Here is a 16,181-nt window from a genome sequence, read left to right on the forward strand (position 1 = left end):
ACAGTACAAGATTATGTCCAAACCACAAAAATAATCACATACACCCATATCCTAGCTGCATGTGTCATTAATTTTGTCAGTTAAATATTTTTCTATTCTCTCTATCATTAAAATACTCAATTGTTGAATTATCCCCCACTTACTGATGCATTCTTCCCAAAAAAAAAAAAATTCTGTTTCCCTTAACCCTCTCATGATAACCCATTATAAGCACAAATTCTCTAACATGTCCTGTCTAAAATCCTCCCATTGCATGAGACTTCCATGTTATCTATTATGTATGGGCCCCTCATTGTAAGGAGCCAGGAGCTGGGGCTACGGAGGCCATGGTGGAAATCTAACCTAAGAACCCAGACCTGGATCTTGCTGGAGGGAGTGGCACAAGTGACTACAAAGAGCCGTGTACCAACTGCAATAAGTAAAACCAAACTGTAGACCTGAGGGTAACACAGCTTAGAAAGCTGCCCAAAGGAGAAGGCTCTGCTAACCAGAAGTACAATGACCAAGAGCAAAAGAAGACACAAAGGTACAATGAGTATTATTGAGCATTCCCCTGAAAAGGAGCAAAAGGCTTTACCAACCTCAGTATTCACTGAGGAAGACACTGAGAAAATAAGGGATACAGAATTCAAAACACTTGTTATAAAACTTCTTATCAACAACAAGAAATATGTAAAGCAGGCATTCAAGATATTCAAGGAATATCTCACACTAGAAATGAATCCAATGAAAGCTCAAAAATCAGAACTTAAGAATACAGCGGAGCAAATTAAAACCGCAGTGGAGAGTCTCCAAAATAGAATGAAGTAAGCAAAAGAATCTCAAAATTGGAAGATATTCCCTGTCACCAGGGGGAAACAAACAAAAAGCTGGAAACAGAGCTGAATCAGGCCAAACAAAGTATTCAAGACCTGAAAGCCCTATTAAAAGGCCAAATATAAGAGTTATGGTAGTCCCAGAAGGTACAGAAAGAGAAGCTGAGTTAAAAATGTATTTAATGAAATAATAAGGGAAAATTTCCCTCATCTAAGAAAGCTTTGGGAAACAACATTCAGGAGGAGCACAGAACTCCCAACAGGCTTGACCAACACCAATATTCACCAAGACACATGATAATCAAGCTCTCTTCAGTCAAACATAAGGAAAGGATACTTAAACATGCACAGGAAGAAACATCAACTAATATATGAAGGAATACCTATAAAACTCACAGGAGACCTCTCACAGGAAATTACAGGTCAGAAGAGAATGGAGAGACATATTCTAGATTCTAAAAGAAAAAAATAGTCAATCCAGGATAACATACCCAGCAAGGCTTTTTTTTTATTTATTTTTTGCCTTTGAAAATTAAATAAAATTCTTCCACAGTAAAGAAAAGTTGAAAGAATATGCTTCTTCCAAACCTGCCCTACAAATGATGCTTAAAGATGTTTTCTTGACAGAGAAAAGGAATAGCACCCATCAAAACCAAGGGCAAATGCGAAGAACATCCCAGTAAAACAAAAACAGAACACTAAAACAATGAACAACCCATTCCTAAAATGACAAGACCAAATTACCACCTATTTGTACTAACCCTGAATGTAAATGGCTTAAACTCATCAATCAAACATCATAGATTAGTAGAGTGAAGACCCCTAGTGAAGTGTGCCAAGTGGGGTGAAGGCAGAAGCTACCAAGAGATAAGGAGAAAAAACAGAGACACATGTGAAGAAGCCAAAGTTGCATTTCTCAGTGTTGCCTTTTACCAATTTCAATGGTGACATGATTGCCTCATGATCAGCTGGACATCACTTGCTGTACTGCCCATGCTATATAAGGCGTATCAAAAGACATTTCAACACAGGCATAAAGAATCAGCATAACTAGCCTATTTTCTTAAACTGTACCCTGATTCTTTTTTTTCTATTTTTTATTATATTTTTTACAATCTTTACATAGTTAATTATGGTAAAAAGGTTCAAGGGCTACAGGAGAGTGGGTAAGACTAATATTTTCATATTGTTTCCTTCATGTATCTGAGGTAAAGGGAGATATTGAGGGAGAAGCCTCACCCAGTCTTCCACCCACCCCAGGTCCCAGATGTGGGACATGCTCTGAGATTCTTGCTTAAGTGGTTTTGATAGTTCACCAGTTATGAATTGATGCCAATCTCACCACTCCAAGCATGATAAGGTCTTTGCAGAATCATCTGATTGACATAGTCCATCATAGAATCTCTGTTTGCCCAGTTTTTCACTGCCAACAATGGCTGAGGTGGTTGATTGACTTGTTCTGTCTCCTGTCTTTTCATGGTTAGGGTTCTAAGTCTGGCAGTTTGATTGGGGAGATTCCCAAAAAAACTTTGTCTGAGGTGTTCCCAGACCAGATTCTTGTATGTACTAGCAAGTACAAGGCCTGGCACAGTCCATCGCTCCAATCAGCTGGTGGTTGCAATTGCTGGGTTGGTTGTTTTCAGCCCTGACTTCAACTAGAACCATGGGTGTTTGCAGTCCAGCCTGGTTCTACCAAGCACATACTCTGCCCTCACATAAACCAGTGGGAACTGCAGCATAGTCGGAGCAACCCACAATAACCCCCACCAGGCCCGTCCCCTACCCTGGTTTGCCAGTATGTGTAGCAGAGTAGTCCAGTCTGTCCCACACCCCATTCGGCTCTCATACATGTCAATGGGTATTAACACTTAGTTCCATCTAACCAGCTCCATTATCCAGCCCTCATGGATGTTGTTGGGTGCCTCTATGTCTAGCCACTCCAGCCCCTGTCCTAGTTTTTGTGCCCTCCCATGGAAGTGGTAACCCAAGAGAGAGGAGCCCACTATTTCCCTCCCAGGTCTCTCCCACTCCCGGATTATGCACTCTCCAGGTGGTTCTGTGGTTAGACTTGTCAGAATTAGCCCCCAGTGCCAGCTTCTGCCAGCTGATGCTGTGGCTAAGCCAAAACAACCCTCACCCACTCTATTTTTTGTTTACACCAGTAGGAACAATCTGCCCAGCCTGGCTTTTACCTGATCAAGTCCTCATGAGGGGCACAGATGTTGTAGCCCTGCTTAGTCTGGTCTACACTCATCCCAGCTCATGCTCTCCAACAGGAGTAGCTGTCCAACAAGGGAACCCCTCCATATTCCCCCTGCTGGTTCCACTCCCCTCCCTTCCTGGTTCTCACGTGTGCTGGTTGGGTGCTGTGGTCACCTCCAGTACAGGCAACCTCACCTTGGCATTCCATATTGTGCACTGGTTTTTGTCGCGGCCATACCTGGCTCGACCCACACTGTTCTGGTGCTTGGATTTGTCAGTGGATGAAATGAACTGATTCAGCCTGGTCTGCCTCCGACCCATGCCAAATGTATGCCAGTGGGTAACTTTCCATGACTTATTCTGGGCTGTTTCCAATCGTGCTTCTTGTGCTTACCTGCCAGGTCTGTGTCCTGCCAGAGGAGTTGCCCAGGCTCCTCCATCAGAACCTCTCCCAATGCCAGATTTTTCACATTCCAGGGGGTCCATGAGCCAGCCCTACTCAGTTCTCCTCCAGTCATAGCAGAAACAGTGGCTTTTCCTGACTGGCCTTCACCCAAGCTGATTCTTGCTGTTGGATGTTACAGCCCAGCAATGGCTCGTCTATATCCACATATGGCTCATACATGGCTCAGTAGAGGTTGAGACCTAGCCTAGTCCATCCCACAGCTATCCTGGTCCTCCAGAAGACCAGATAGTGTTGGAGTCTAACCCGGCTCGGTGCGTCCAGTCCCAGTCCACACTTGTGACAAGGGAGACTACAACCATTTCCTGATCAGAACACAGCCCCCATTCCAGCCGATGTGCCCCTTTGTGGAAACCTCAACCCAGTTAGGGTGTCCCCTTAGCTCCCCAACCGGGCCTGTTCCCAGCCGTAGATCACATGCATGCCAGTGGTTGCTCTGGCTCAGCTTGGCTCAGCCCCTCACCTGCCCCGACCCCTGCCTTAGACACTGTGGCTAAATATACCTGGCTCACGTAGACCAGTAGGTGCAAGAACCTAGCTCAGCATTACCTGTGCTCCATTCTGGCCTCTAGTTTCACTTGTGGGATAAGGTTTGCTCAGTCCTACCCGGTCCACCCTGTTCCATTGCCAATTGACATATTTGCCAGCTTTTTGAGCTACTTTGCCCAGCTTGTCTGACCCCCAGGTCTGGACCACATGTTCACCAGTGGGAGCTATGACTCACCAAGTGTGTTTCCCAAGTTCCTCCACTTGATCCTCTCCCAGACCCAGTTCTCATACATGCTATTGGGTTTTAGGCCAGGTTCCACCAAATTCTGGCCTTCCATTTGGCCTTGTATGAGCTGGTGAACGTTCCAACCTGGCCCATCCCACACCCTATTCAGGATGCACATTTGGGTGCTACTGCCTTGGCCAGTCCAGACTGTTGTCGGTTCCTTTACCTGTGATTGATGGCAGGCTCCTTGGTCACAACTAGCTTAGTCCATCACCACCTCAACTCTTGAGCTAACCTAGAATTATCACAGGGTTTGGCCCACATATCCCCCACAGAATCTACCTCTAGATATAGTTCTCTCAAGTGCTAGTTAATTTCACGGCCCTGCTTAATGTGACCCGTCTCCAGATCCATCATCATGTCAGGTAATAGGATATGATCCTGCTAAACAAGCCCTGAGCCTTAGCTTTTACATGGACTGGTGTACAGTGGTCAGCATTGTTCATTAATTACAAGTTCTTCAAAGGAAAAGTTACTGTCACTGGGAATGTTTAGGATTAATTCACATCAAAGAAGCACAGTGGGCTCAATGTGCAGCTATCTAAGCAGCAATTCAAAGAACCAAAACCCCAGAGGTCCAGGCCAGGTGGCCAGCAGGCGGAGCCTGGTGCCATATGGTGCACTGGCCACCCAGCGACTGCTCACCACGTGCACATGGTGGCTGGGTTCAGGGATCCAAACATGAGACGCCCCCGCCTGAGACCCACCAACAGACAACAGATTCCAGGAAGTTTAAACCCCCAAGCTCAAGGTTGCGCCCCTCCCCAATCCCATCCACCACTCAATGAAGGCGGAGGGTGGGCCCCGGGCCCACCCAGCCCTCAAGACTTCCCCCTCAGTGTACTCATCCTGAAGGGAACAGTCCCTGGAGCCCACACAGGCCCCGGGACAGCTCACCACATGCACACGGTGGCTGGAGTCTGTACCCTCATTTTCAAGGATATCATAATGACAACACAAGTCCCATCCTGGCAAAAAAAAACAATATCTTTAAGATCTGGAAGCACAAGTGCAGCTAAAACTGGTCTTTGAGCAAAAATAATCAAACTAACAAGAAAGCTGGGGAACAAGAGTTCAAGCAGAAGGTGTAGGGATCCAGCATTTGTACTAACTCTTAGTAAATTCCCTCCAGTGTTTCCAGTAGCATACTCCCGCCTACACTGGCAGGGAAAGTCAGCTGAAAGGTTCATTTCTACTCCATATCTTTTTCTAAGGAAATCTTTTCTATCCCAAAATGACTGTTTAATATTGAAACTCAAATTCAGAATATAATCTTTACCCCTCTTCTTTACATTCCTCTCTTCAGCAATTTAAACTGTCAATTCTATATATCAAAACAGAGAAAGTAGTTGGTGGTAGACTGTTGCTGTGGAATAGCGTATTGCATGATTGCCTCATATAGATAACACAATTATTATTAAGTGCTACATATTTTGTAAAGAATTCAAGAGTTTTAGGAAAGTTGATTGCTATTCTTTCTTTCTTTTTTTTTTTTTTTTCCCAAGGGAGAAAACTGACAGCCAGAGAGGTTAGTTAAGCAACTTTCCCGAATTTACACATTCAGGACATTAGAACTTGCACCATGATAAACTGGTTTTAGAGTTGAAGCTCTTGATCATTGTCACAGTGTTTCAAATTAGAGGTTGGCATTTTGGCACAGCAGTTTAAGCTGCTGAGTATAACACTGGCATCTCATATGGGCACCAGTTTAAGTCACAGCTGCTTCTGATCCAGCTCCCTGCTAATGTGCATGGGAAGACAGCAAAGGCTGGGCCAAGTGCCTGAGCTCCTGCCACCAGATCTGAGCCAGATGAAAGAACTCTCCCGTCTCTCTCTCTCTCAAATTCTGCCTTTCAAATAAACGAATGAATCCTATTTTAAAACTGTCAAGTTAGGGCCTGGCATAATAGCTTAGTGGCTCAATCCTCACCTTTCATGCGCCAGGATCCCAAGTGGACACAGGTTCTAATTCTGACAGCTCCACTTCCCATCCTGCTCCCTGTTTGTGGCCTGGGAAAGCAGTGGAAGATGGCTCAAAGCCTTGGGACCCTGCACCCGTGGGAGACCTGGAGGAGGTTCCTGGCTCCTTGCTTCAGATTGGCGCAGCACCAGCCATTGCGCTCACTTGGGGATTGAATCATCAGACAGAAGATCTTCCTCTCTGTCTCTCCTCCTCTCTGTATATCTGACTCTCCAGTGAAAATAAATAAATCTAAAAAAAATTTTCTCAATTTAGCGACCCCTTTGATCTACATGTTTTTACATGAATTAAAGAAAATATGAAAGGACATATCTTAATACTAAAGACATAGTAGGCAATCACAAAAATAGTAGTTCATTTCATCATACTTAAATTTGTTTTTAATATTTAGGTGTTTATTAAATCCTGTTTTCTAGGCCTGGCGCGGCAGCCTAGCAGCTAAAGTCTTTACCTTGCATGAGCCAGGATCCCATATGGGTGCCAGTTCTAAACCTGGTGGCCCTGCTTTCCATCCAGCTCCTTGCTTGTAGCCTGGGAAAGCAGTTTTGGATGGCCCAAAGCCTTGGGACCTTGCACCTGAGTGGGAGACCCCTAAGAGGCTCCTGGCTCCGCGCTCCTGGCTCCAGATTGGCTCAGCTCTGGCCATTGCAGTCACTTAAAGAGTGAACCAGCAGAGGGACGATCTTCCTGTCTCTCCTCTCTGTATATCTGATTTTCCAATAAAAATAAATAAATCTTTTTTAAAGGATAAATAAATAAGTCCTGTTTTCTAATTAAATTTGGTCATTGGCTATTGCAAAGTAACTTCAGTACTCCCTCCCTCTCCCCACCCCAATGGAATTAACTTTTTCTAACCAATGACTACAGCAGGCTGATGTCATGGCTGAGAAGTTCCCCAGGACATTTACCCTATATAAATCAGGTAGGACAATGCCAACACTCCAGCTGCTTGCTTTTTCTGCAGATTCCCCCTTTGGTGCTTAAATGCAGAATCATTCATCTGAAAATAACAGTATAAAACTTGCACCTAAAGAACATGCTGCAAAGAAAACAGGAGGTTTCAGCCACATGGATTGTTTAAATAATCAGGTCATGTTTTATGTTAGAAATGCCTTGATAAACCAATAGTCTGCAAATGTATTTGTTGTGGCTTTTAGTCCGTTTTGCTCAATGCTGCAGTTTGGAAAATTGGAGAAAAAAATACCATTCCCATACCATAGCTTGAGTTATCGGAAATCAATCGTCGAAAAGCTTGCTGCAGAGTTACATGCATTGACATCTTGATAAAGGACATGAAAATATGGATGTAAAAGTATGATTTTTGTAAAAATCTTGAGATGTTTCCTGTCACCAGAAAATATCCCCAAGTACATCTATTGTGACGATCCTCTAAGAAAAAGACCAAAAGGATTCCAAGCTTTCAACCTCCTTTTGGAAAAATCAAGGTAAATGGGGTTATTTGAGTTGTTCAGCTTCAATTAAATTACAGTTTGTACCAGAATGTAGCACTCCTGGTATTTAAGGTACAGGACTGAAAACCCAGTAACTTTTGGACACACTCAGAGCATTGGGAACAACCCAGGGTGAGTTAACAGATATTTTATATTTCTGTCACTTTAGCTTTCATTGCCATTTGTTCTCCTGACATGCTGTGGTGGATGTGTGTTATGCACCATAGTCTTTGCAATTGAATGCTAAATTTCTATTGCAGTTGGACACAGCCACACTTTTCAGAATGACTTTTCTGTGGGTTTGTACACGTAGAGAAAAAAAAAAAAACGATGATGAAAAAGGCTTGAAAAGGTACATCCACAGCCCAAGAGGAGAGAACAGAAGCCTCGCTTGAAGACTTGTTCTCAATCTGCGCAGCCTCTCTTGCCTGTGCAACAGAAATTTCCCATGCTGAACTTAAAAGCAACCCCATTTATCCCAGCCTGGGTCAATTCTTCAACTTTAATTTTGCAACAATGAAGTCTAATGCAAATCATTAAACCTTAAAATCGTTTTTTGGGTTTTTTTTTTTTTCAGCAAAAGCTTTAAGTAAGGATTTAAGAAAGAAATTCTGAATAGTAAAATTAATCCATGGCTACATTATGTGTGTATTATGTGTTTCTAGTTATCACATATTGAGTTTGAGAAGAAAGAGAACTGGGCAGAAGAGGCAATTTCTCTAGTCTTTAATCACAGGCCATGTGGAACTGACTCATCTGTCTAGCAAAGCCTGATGTTGAGGGATGGGAAACAGGTACCTACAGTGACCCAGGATAAGAAAGAAGTAGCACAGGACAGTAAGGCCCAACGAATCAAAAGAGACTGTCTCCTCAGGTGGGCCACCCTTGGGAGGCTGTGCATGAAGGCAGACAGGAAGGAGTCAAGTCCAAAAAGAAATCCCACGGATCCCTTCATTTGAGCTAGCTCAGGACACGTGGGGGAGCGAGGGGATCACTAGGACATACTCTGCTTAACTCCCCAATTATGCAACAAGGATTCACATCAGGGTGATGGTGGAGAACAACCAGCCCAGGAGATGGGAGCTCTAGGCCAGCTCAAATTCCACCTCTGCATAACTTTGAGCCAGTTGCTTTGCCTCATGTTCTATAAAAATTTGTAAAATGAGAATATGTTCCTTTAAGGGCTAATATACTATGCTTCAATGTAAGGCATGTCCTTGGTTTATGCGGAAAGAAGCAGTAATGATCGGTTCATAGATATGCTACCTCTGGTTATGCTGTGTTTTTTCACCCTTAAGCATTGTTTTATTAACTTGATAATTGTACATATTAATGGTGCACAGTGCTATATTTCAACACATGTATGGAGCATTACTGAACAAACCAAGATAGTTAGCAATTCCCTGTTCTTTATTGTTACTTTGGAACCTTTGAGATACTCTCTTCTAATTTTTCATAGAATATACAACAGGTTCTTGTAAGTTAACTTTCACCCACTGTGCTGTGTCACAAGTATTCATTCTTTCTATCCAATTGTTATCCAACATCTCTCTATCCCCTTCTCTACCTCAATTTCCCACACAGATAAGCTAATTTAAAATATTTTTTTTCTTCTGCATGTCTTAAAGACCAGTAAGCCAAAAAACAGAATAGGACTTTGCAAAGCACAGCAGATGAAGATAGCAACGCTATTCCCTGGAACTGACATCCAGTTTAAAGGTGGGCAATTCTACCTTTGCTGAGGGGTTCAGGAGAAGCAAGCCTTCCTCCACATTCCATGGATTTTCCAAGACCTCCAGGGTTTTATTCAGCCTCCTCTAAAGAGATGCTCAAAAGGACATTACATTTTCAATTGTCTAGCAGCGTGGTGAAAAGCTGCTGCCTTTGGAAAGTTAGCTCAGGAAGATTTGCACTGTGGCAATGCCAACAAGGGAGCAAATAGGTTAGGTAAGTGAGAAATGCAGTCAACAGCCATGTTCAAGGACCAGTGACCTTGGACAAAATACCCATTTAAGAAATAAAACTTTGATTGCTTCTCCTGTTAAAAAAAAAAATCTACAACCAAAATCTAAGCAATGCTACACTACAATCCAGGTAAAATTATTTCTCCTGCTTCACAGCTGTTTTACATCTATAAGTGAACCAAGATTCTCAATTCCATTATTACAAAAATGTGTGAGTAGAACCCACTATGGTTATAGCATGATTTAAAATGAAGAATGGAAATCTGAAAAATTAAATCTGGTTGGAGAAAAGTCATAGCACACAAATGAAGCAACCAAATGGCTGAAGAAGATTTTTTGAACTATAATGTGACTTTTCTTTCCCTAATTTTTGACAGGTGTATCCAACAAAGAACATGGAAGAGGCTATCCTTCTCAACCAAACTTTCATTGTGACACATTTTCGGCTTACAGGTTTATCTGTAAATCAGAAGGTGCAGATGGCTGCATTTTCTGTGTTTTTCCTTTTCTATGTCCTGACCTTGATAGGGAACATCCTCATTATCATAACTATCATCTATGACCGCAGACTCCATACCCCCATGTATTTTTTCCTCAGCAATCTATCCCTTATCGATGTCTGCCACTCCACCGTCACTGTCCCCAAAATGCTGATAGACACCTGGTCAGAAGGGAAGTTCATCTCCTTCAGTGCCTGTGTGACCCAGATGTTCTTCCTGCACCTCTTTGCCTGCACAGAGATCTTCTTGCTCACTGTTATGGCCTATGACCGGTATGTGGCCATTTGTAAACCCCTGCAATACATGACAGTGATGAACTGGAAGGTATGTGCACTCCTGGCAGCAGCCCTGTGGACAGGAGGCACTGTCCACTCAATAGCCCTGACCTCCCTTACTATCAAGCTGCCCTACTGTGGTCCTGATAAGATTGACAATTTCTTCTGTGATGTCCCTCAGGTGATCAAACTGGCCTGTATCGACACCCACATCATTGAGATCCTCATTGTTTCCAACAGTGGGCTGATTTCCGTGGTCTGTTTTGTGGTCTTAGTGGTGTCCTATGCCGTCATCCTGGTAAACCTGAGGCAGCAGATCTCAGGGGGCAGGCGGAAGGCCCTGTCCACCTGTGCAGCACACCTCACCGTGGTCACACTATTCCTGGGACACTGCATCTTCGTCTACTCCCGCCCATCCACCAGCCTCCCAGAGGACAAGGTGGTGTCTGTGTTTTTCACTGCTGTCACACCTTTGTTGAACCCCATCATCTACACCCTTAGAAATGAAGACATGAAGAATGCCTTGAACAAGTTAATGGGAAGGCAGGAGAGAAAAGCAGGAAAATGAAAACCTCTAAGCCCTCAGGATGCTCCACATCTAGGAAAGTAGTGTACGGACTTAAGGACTTGCTGCACTTTGGATTTGCTGAAAAATAAACTACATCTTTGTTACCAGACTGACACTTTCTGTCTATAATTATTTGTATATTTATAATTTTAAGATCTAAGATTGGCTCATGTTTTCATTTCTTAAGATGAAAAATAAATCTTTCCCATAAAAAAAGTTAAATTCAGACTTTTGAATTGAGGAGTTAATCCACATATGGATTGCTTGTGCTTTGAAATTGTATCTTTTAATTGTAACTTACTGTCTCATTTGACTTTTATTTACTCTCCAATTAAAATGGAAGTGATATAACCATAATAAACTTTTTTCTTTAAAGGTTAATTATTTATTTTAAAGACAGATTTAAAGAAAGAAGGAAAGACAGATCTTCCATCCATTGGTTCACTCCTTAAGTGACCACAACAACCAGAGCTTGCTGGTCCTAAGCCAAGAGCCAGAAGCTTCTTCCAGGCCTCCCACATGGATTCTGGGGCCCAAGGAGTTTGGCTGTCCTCTGCTGCTTTCCCAAGCACATTAGCAGGAAGCTATGTATGGGCCCATTTGAGTAGCTGTTATTTGAACTGGTGCCCATATGAGATGGCTGCATCACAGACGATGGCTTTGTCTCCTATGCCGCAATACCAGTCCCAAAGTCCCAAAATGCCATTGAAAAATTATTTGAGCTTCAGGGTGTAAAAATTTCCAGTGATAGAATTTAAGTAATGTTTTCCATCCATGGGGTCTAAATCAAGAATAGTAAGGAAGAACAGCAGTTAGCCTAATAGTTAAAATGGCCACATCCACATCCCCCATCAGAATAGCTGGCTCCAATAGCTAAATCTAGCCCCCTGACGCTAGCTTCCTGTCAGTACAAACCCTAGGAAGCAGCAGTGATAGAGCAAGTGACTGGGCTCCTATTCTGAGCTCTGTGGTAGACCAGAATTGAGTTCATAACATTCCATACAGGTACTAATTCGTGTCCTGGCAGCTCCACTTCTGATCCACTAAGTGCCTGGAAAAAGCAACAAAAGTGGCCCAAATGGTTGGGTCCCTTCCACCCACAAAAAAGATCCAGATTAGGGCCCGGCGCAGTGGCGCAAGTGGTTAAAGGTCCTCGCCTTGCACGCCCGGGATCCCATATGGGCGCCGGTTCTAATCCCGGCAGCCCCGCTTCCCTTCCAGCTCCCTGCCTGTGGCCCGGGAAAGCAGAGGACGGCCCAAAGCTTTGGGAACCTGCACCCGTGTGGGAGACCCAGAAGAGGCTCCTGGCTTCGGATCGGCATAGCATCGGCCCGTTGCGCTCACTTGGGGAGTGAATCATCGGACGGAAGATCTTCCTCTCTGTCTCTCCTCTCTGTATATCCGCCTTTCCAATGAAAAAATAATAAAAATAAATCTTTAAAAAAAAAAAAGATCCAGATTAATCTCCTGACTCCTGACTTCAGCCTAACTCATGGTCCACTGGGTTTCCTCCCTCTTTCCGTAACTATGATTTTCAAACAAATAAGCTTCAAAAACATAAAAATAAAAAATAAACAATTGCTAATGCATACCCTTGGAAGCAACAGATGATTTCTCAAATACCTGTTTCCTCCCAGTCATTCACACTGGAGACTTCTTGTAGAAGCCCCGCCTTAGCTGTTGTAGGCATCTGGGAAGAGAACTAGTAGTTGAAAAATATCTCTTTCTACATTTCAAATAAAATGAAAATACGTAAACAAATATGTTTAAACCCTTGTCAAACTATACAGCAAGATTAATATATGCTATGTTATGACATATATACATATATAACACACATATATAATCAATTTAATTAAGTTTACTTTTATTATATGTTTATTTTGAATTTTTGAATTTTGTGGTACAATTTCATATAGACTGGGATTTTCCCCCCCAAAAAAAGTTTATTTTTAAATAGATTATCGATGCATCCTTGGGTCCATAAACATGTAAGTGTCACAAAAGTGCAAAACAAACCAAGACATAATGAAAGAATCACATTTAAATGCAGGAGTTTAATTTAATACAAATTATAAAGGCTTGTTTAATGTATGGAAAATATATTTGAGAGCAAGATCAAATAACAATGCAAAAAGCCCAAATGTGATGCGTAGCTTCCCAGAGTCAATGGTTGCCAGAACAGCGTGGGTCAGGGAAGAGCTTCCCACAGCTGTGCCTATTCTGAAACAAACTGAACTGTAGCCCCCAAATGCTGTGTTTACACTGGTGAAACCAGGCACCTTCAGGAAACTGTCAGGGATTCTATTTCCTTACATATTCCGACATGATTTTTTTCCTTTATACATGTAATAGATTTCCTTTATCGTTTGTTTATTTATTTGTTTGTTTGTTTGTTTGTTTAAAAGACAGCGTTACAGAGAGAAAGGGAGAGAGAGAAAAGGAGAGATCTTCCATCCACAAGTTCACTCTCTAGATGTCCACAATGGCCAGGGCTGGGCCAGGCAGAACCAGTGGCCAAGAACTTCTGGGTAGCTGGGACCCAAACACTTGGGCCATCTTTCACTGCTTTCCCAGGTGCATTAGCAGGGAGCTTGATGCTAAGTGGAGCAGCATGGATACAAACTGGTGCCCTTATGAGATGCCATCACAAGTGTTGCTTAACCCAATTCCACATACATGTCATAGCTGTTGAGTTTTTCTCTTTAAGTCTAAAATTTGTCCTCCCCAGGATCATTTTACCTAATGACTTCATCTCTTTGGGTTTCTCACTCTGTGGTCACAGTTACATTTGTAACCCCAGTGCCCATCACAAAAACACTTGTGTCCGCCTGAGCTGCTTCATGGCACTCTTGACCTCCTCGTTTCTCAAAGTGTAAATGAGGGGATTCAGCAAAGGAGTGACCACCGTGTAGAAGACAGACACCACCTTGTCAACGGAGAAGCTGGTGTCCGGCCGAGTGTAGATGAAGATACATGGCCCAAAGAAAAGGGCCACCACCATGAAGTGGGCCGAGCAGGTGGACAAGGCTTTCCGGCGCCCTTCAGCCGACTGCTTTCGAAGAGACACCAGGATGACTGTGTAAGACGCCACCAGGGCCAGGAAACAAGCGAGGGAGATGGTTCCACTGTTGGACACGATGAGCATTCCTGTAAGATACGTGTCTGTGCAGGCCAGCTTGATGACAGAGGGCACATCACAGAAGTAGCTGTCGATCACATTAGGGCCACAGTACGGGAGGCGAAGGGTCAGGAAGGTCTGCACAAGAGAGTGGACAGTACCTCCCAGCCAGAGAGCAAAGACGAGTCGCACACAGACTCTCATGTTCATCACGTAGGGGTAGTGTAACGGGGTGCAGATAGCCACATACCGGTCATACGCCATGATGGTCAACAGAAAGATCTCAGCACAGGCAAAAAGATGCAGGAAAAAGAGCTGTGCGATGCAACTGTCAAAGAAAATGGTCTTTCTCTCCAAAAGCAAACCCTGCAGCATCTTGGGCACAGTGACAGAGGAGTGACAGATGTCAATAAAGGATAAATTGCTTAGGAAGAAATACATGGGGGTGTGGAGGCGTGGGGTAAAGACTATGGTCACAATGATGACACTGTTGCCCAGAAGAGTTAGCACATAAGTGATAGAGAACACCGTGAGAAACAGGATCTCCAGCACCCCATTATCAGTGAGTCCCAAGAAAATAAACTCAGTCACTCTTGTTTGGTTTACAGCGTCCATCCAGTGAGATCTCCCAAAGAACTCTACAGGAAAAAGAAAAAAATCGTTCAGCTTTAAGGGGCCAGCATTTTGGAGTAGTAGGTAAAACCTTTCACAACAACACAGCATACCTTATGGGCAGATGTTCAAGTCCCAGCCACTCTACTTCTGATCCAGCTCCCTGCTTATGTCATGGCCAGGGAAGGCAGTAAAGGATGGCTTAAGCCCTTGAGCTCCTGCACCCACATGGGAGACCCAGAAAGACGTTCCTGACTTTCAGTCAGTTCAGCTCTGGCCATCACAGCCATTTGGGGAGTGAGCCAGCAGATGGAAGATCCTCTCTCTTTTTCTCTCTAACCCCACCCCCATCTGCCTTTCAAACAAACATAAATAATTTTTTTAAAAAGCAATTCCTTCTATCCAATTGCGTCCCTGAACATTTTTCCTTATATAGCTCAGTATTGGAATGTCTACCAAAGTAGAACAGAATATTGTAGGAAATTCATATCCTAAAATACTATGCAACAAGGAAAATACAACAATTTAACTACATTCAACAATTTAAATGAACCTCAAGAACATGTATTTTTAAACAAGAGACAGGAAATCACAGATACTTTGTGACTGATTATGAGTGGCATTCAAACAAGGTACAAAGCATTGAGAGAGAAATAGAAAGCAAAATAATGGTTAAATTTTTATGGATTATTGATATGCAAGGACATGACAATTTCCAGAGTGCTTATTTAAAATAAATTTTAAAGATTTATTTATTTTTATTTAAAATGCAGATTTTACAGAGTGGAGAGACAGTGAGAAAAGTTTTCAACTGGCTGATTCACTCCGCAAATGGCAGCAACTGCCAGAACCCAGGCAATCTAAAGCTAAAAGCTTCCTCTGGGTCTCCAGGGTGGGTACAGGGGTCCAAGGACTTGGCCAGCCTCTGCTGCCTTTCCAAGCCATGAGCAGGGAATTAGATTGCATATGGAGCAGCTAGGACATTAATCAATGCTCATATGGGATCCCAACACCCCAAGTAGAGGATTAGCCTTCTTTTCCATTGTGCCAGTCCCTTTAAAGAGTTGTTTATTTAGGGCCTGGCAGGGAAACTTAGTGGCTAAAGTCCTCTCCTTGCATGTGCCAGGATTCCATATGGGCACCAGTTTGTGTCCTGGCTGTTCCACTTCCCATCCTGCTCCCTGCTTGTGGCCTGGGAAAGCAGTCGAGGGTGGCCCAGGGCCTTGGGACCCTGCACAAACATAGGAGAACCAGAGGAGGCTCCTGGCTCCTGGCTTCAGATCAGCTCAGTTCAAGCCATTGCAGCCACTTGAGAAGTAAATCATTGGATGCAAGATCTTTCTCTCTGTCTCTCCTCCTCTCTGTATATCTGACTTTACAATTAAAATAAAATTTTTTAAATATTAATTATTTAAAAGCCATATATAAAGAGAGACAGTGAGAGAGAGATCATT

The 16,181-nt window shown here is 43.2% G+C and overlaps 2 protein-coding genes across 2 annotated transcripts; one reads left to right on the plus strand and one right to left on the minus strand.

Moving 5' to 3' along the window:
* Window positions 1–10,046: 10,046 nt before the first annotated feature.
* Window positions 10,047–10,994, plus strand: LOC121149319 (olfactory receptor 4E1). The gene has a single exon (XM_040969839.1). The coding sequence runs from the start codon at window positions 10,047–10,049 to the stop codon at window positions 10,992–10,994; it is 948 nt and encodes a 315-aa protein (XP_040825773.1).
* Window positions 10,995–13,803: 2,809 nt separating this feature from the next.
* Window positions 13,804–14,730, minus strand: LOC121148340 (olfactory receptor 1509). Its single transcript, XM_040968399.1, has one exon. The coding sequence runs from the start codon at window positions 14,728–14,730 to the stop codon at window positions 13,804–13,806; it is 927 nt and encodes a 308-aa protein (XP_040824333.1).
* Between the last annotated feature and the right edge of the window lie 1,451 nt (window positions 14,731–16,181).

The sequence above is a fragment of the Ochotona curzoniae genome, unplaced genomic scaffold (genome assembly GCF_017591425.1).
Source record: "Ochotona curzoniae isolate NIBS_2020 unplaced genomic scaffold, NIBS_Ocur_1.0 scaffold_4701, whole genome shotgun sequence".
Classification (NCBI taxonomy): domain Eukaryota; kingdom Metazoa; phylum Chordata; class Mammalia; order Lagomorpha; family Ochotonidae; genus Ochotona; species Ochotona curzoniae.